At 53.3% G+C, this 2,231-nt stretch overlaps 1 protein-coding gene across 1 annotated transcript in view; it reads right to left on the bottom strand.

The window, feature by feature from the left end:
* Positions 1-1,601: 1,601 nt before the first annotated feature.
* PPTG_18450 (hypothetical protein) overlaps positions 1,602-2,231 on the bottom strand; it is a gene marked incomplete at its 3' end in the record, with an annotated part of 4,480 nt that continues 3,850 nt past the window's right edge. The window contains exons 3-4 of the mRNA XM_008916590.1: positions 2,001-2,212; positions 1,602-1,935 (exon numbers count right to left, since the gene is read on the bottom strand). Coding sequence (XP_008914838.1) covers positions 1,602-1,935; positions 2,001-2,212 — 546 coding nt within the window. The remainder of the gene's footprint in view (positions 1,936-2,000; positions 2,213-2,231) is intronic.

Below are 2,231 nucleotides of genomic sequence, written 5' to 3'. Positions count from 1 at the left end.
GGGGGTTACAAAGATCTCTTTTGATAGGCTGCTGTTCAAGAATGCCGTTTGCACATCAAGTTGAAGATGTCCCAGCCAAGTTGAACAGCCAAAGCCAGAATGGCTCGAATTGAGTCATGACGAACGACGGGGCTGAAGGTCTCTGTATAGTCCACTCCATACTGCTGCGTGAATCCTTTGGCTACTAGCCGGGCTTTGTACTTGTCCAAGGATCCGTTTGCGAGGGTCTTACGACGAAATACCCACTTGGTTTGCACAGGACGTACGTTCGCTGGAAGAAACACTTCTTCGTAGGTGCCATTGCGTCTCAAACTGTCCAGCTCTGCGTTGATAGCTTGGCACCACTGCTCCGCACCCGGACGAGACATGGCTTTTTGCAGCGTGAGTGGGTCTTGGAGTTCACTCACCAATGCCATTTCCTTCGCGTTGTGCGACTCCTCAAATTCGAGTCTGCGAACACTTTTCTTCTTGATATGAGTGCTGCGACGAACAACTTGCTTTTCCATGCGGGGGTCAACGATGTGCTGCCTCTGTTCTTCTCCGGCGGCCGATGTATCATGTTCGGCAGGTTCCATTTCCACGTCTTCTTGTTCTGTATCCAGCCCAACCGGCACAATCTCACTGGTTGGCTCAGGCTGTGTCGCTGCTGGCAGCTCTCCCTCTAGTGTCACTAACTTGTTTTTAGGGATTTAAGACTCGAAAAAGACTGCCGTAAGTGATATGACGACCTGTCTGAGACCGCCTCGTCCACTCGGCACCCAGAAGCGATACCCACCGCTTTACTCGTAACCGATAAGACTCCTTTCGCCGTCTTGGCATCCAGCTTCTGCCGCTGCGATTTGGGGAGCAGCACTTCAGCATCACAGCCAAAGACTCGAAGCTTGCTCAGCACTGACACACGCCCCGTCAGTGCTTCGATAGGTGTCGCCCCAGCTAGTACCTTAGTTGGGCAGCGATTTCGAATGTACACTGCGGCCAAAACCGCGTCGCTCCAGAAGCGCTTTTCCATCCCAGCTGCCTGAAGCATGGATCGCGCCATTTCGATGACAACACGGTTGCTCCGCTCAACTTTGCCGTTCTGCTGCGGGGTGTACGGCGCGCTGAACTCTTGCGCAATCAGGTTCTCGTTGCAGAACTCGGCCATTTCCCCACCACCGTACTCAGCAACGTTGTCGCTCTTCAGTACAGACACTTTTGCCTTCGGGACCGCTACCTTCAAGTTTGCAATGCACTCACGGAGTGCTCGCAGCTGCGTAGCCGATCTTTTGTCTTTGACTGGAAAAACCACAGCTAAGTGGTAGGGCTCGATTATCATACTTAACAAGCCGGTATAACCATCACGCGATGTCGTTTCCATTGGCTCCACATAGTCAATTGCGATCAGGACTTGCCTGCGCTTAAGTTTTCGTGGTTTCTTCGATAAGAAAGGTAAACTGGCTAATTTACCAGCTGCGCAAGCCTCTCAGGGGCGCCGTTGCTTGTCGCGCGTTGTCACACCACCGTCTTTCAGCACTTTCACAAAGTCTCGAACGTTCAAATGTCCAAGCCTGGCGTGCCAGAGGGATAAGTCGTTCAGTCGATCACCAGACACGTATCCCGCTTCATGCATTACGGATAGTACTGGGCACTTCCACAACATACAGACCACTGCTTCGTCGAGTTGCTACCAGCTTGGACTTGCCGCTGGTAATCACGCATCGCTCATGATCAAACGTGGCCGCAAGCCCTGCAGTTCCGACCTCGCTAAGACTGACGAGATTGTGTTGCAGCCCAGGCACAAACAGGACGTGATCCAAAGTGCACATTCTGCCAGTAGCCAGTGGCAAGTGCGCTTTCTCCCGATGCGTCGCGTTTAGCTTCATCCCATTAGCCGTCGTAACGACAACGTTTGTGTCCATCTTGCTCAGACCAGACAGTAGTACACGCGCGCCCGTCCTGTGACTCGATGCGCCAGAGTCGATTATCCAGTCGGCTCCCACTGAGTCCGAGACAGAACTCACATGAAGACAAAACCGCTCTCTGCGCCACCGCTGTTACCTTGGCTGTTGTTCCCACCGCCAGATGCACCGATGAGTCGCTTCTTCGCCTTGCATTCGTTCTTGAAGTGACCACGCTTCCCACAGTTGAAGCATTTACCCTTCTTCACACCTGGCTTCCCGTGGGTGGCCGCCGTAAAGGCACTACCGCCACGCACTGCTGGGGCACCACTCCGCTTTCCACGTTGTGTTTGA

This window comes from Phytophthora parasitica (genome assembly GCF_000247585.1).
Source record: "Phytophthora parasitica INRA-310 unplaced genomic scaffold supercont2.86, whole genome shotgun sequence".
Taxonomy (NCBI): domain Eukaryota; phylum Oomycota; class Peronosporomycetes; order Peronosporales; family Peronosporaceae; genus Phytophthora; species Phytophthora nicotianae.
The sequence above is the reverse complement of the archived record's forward strand: the minus strand, read 5'-3'. Positions and strand labels throughout refer to the sequence as shown.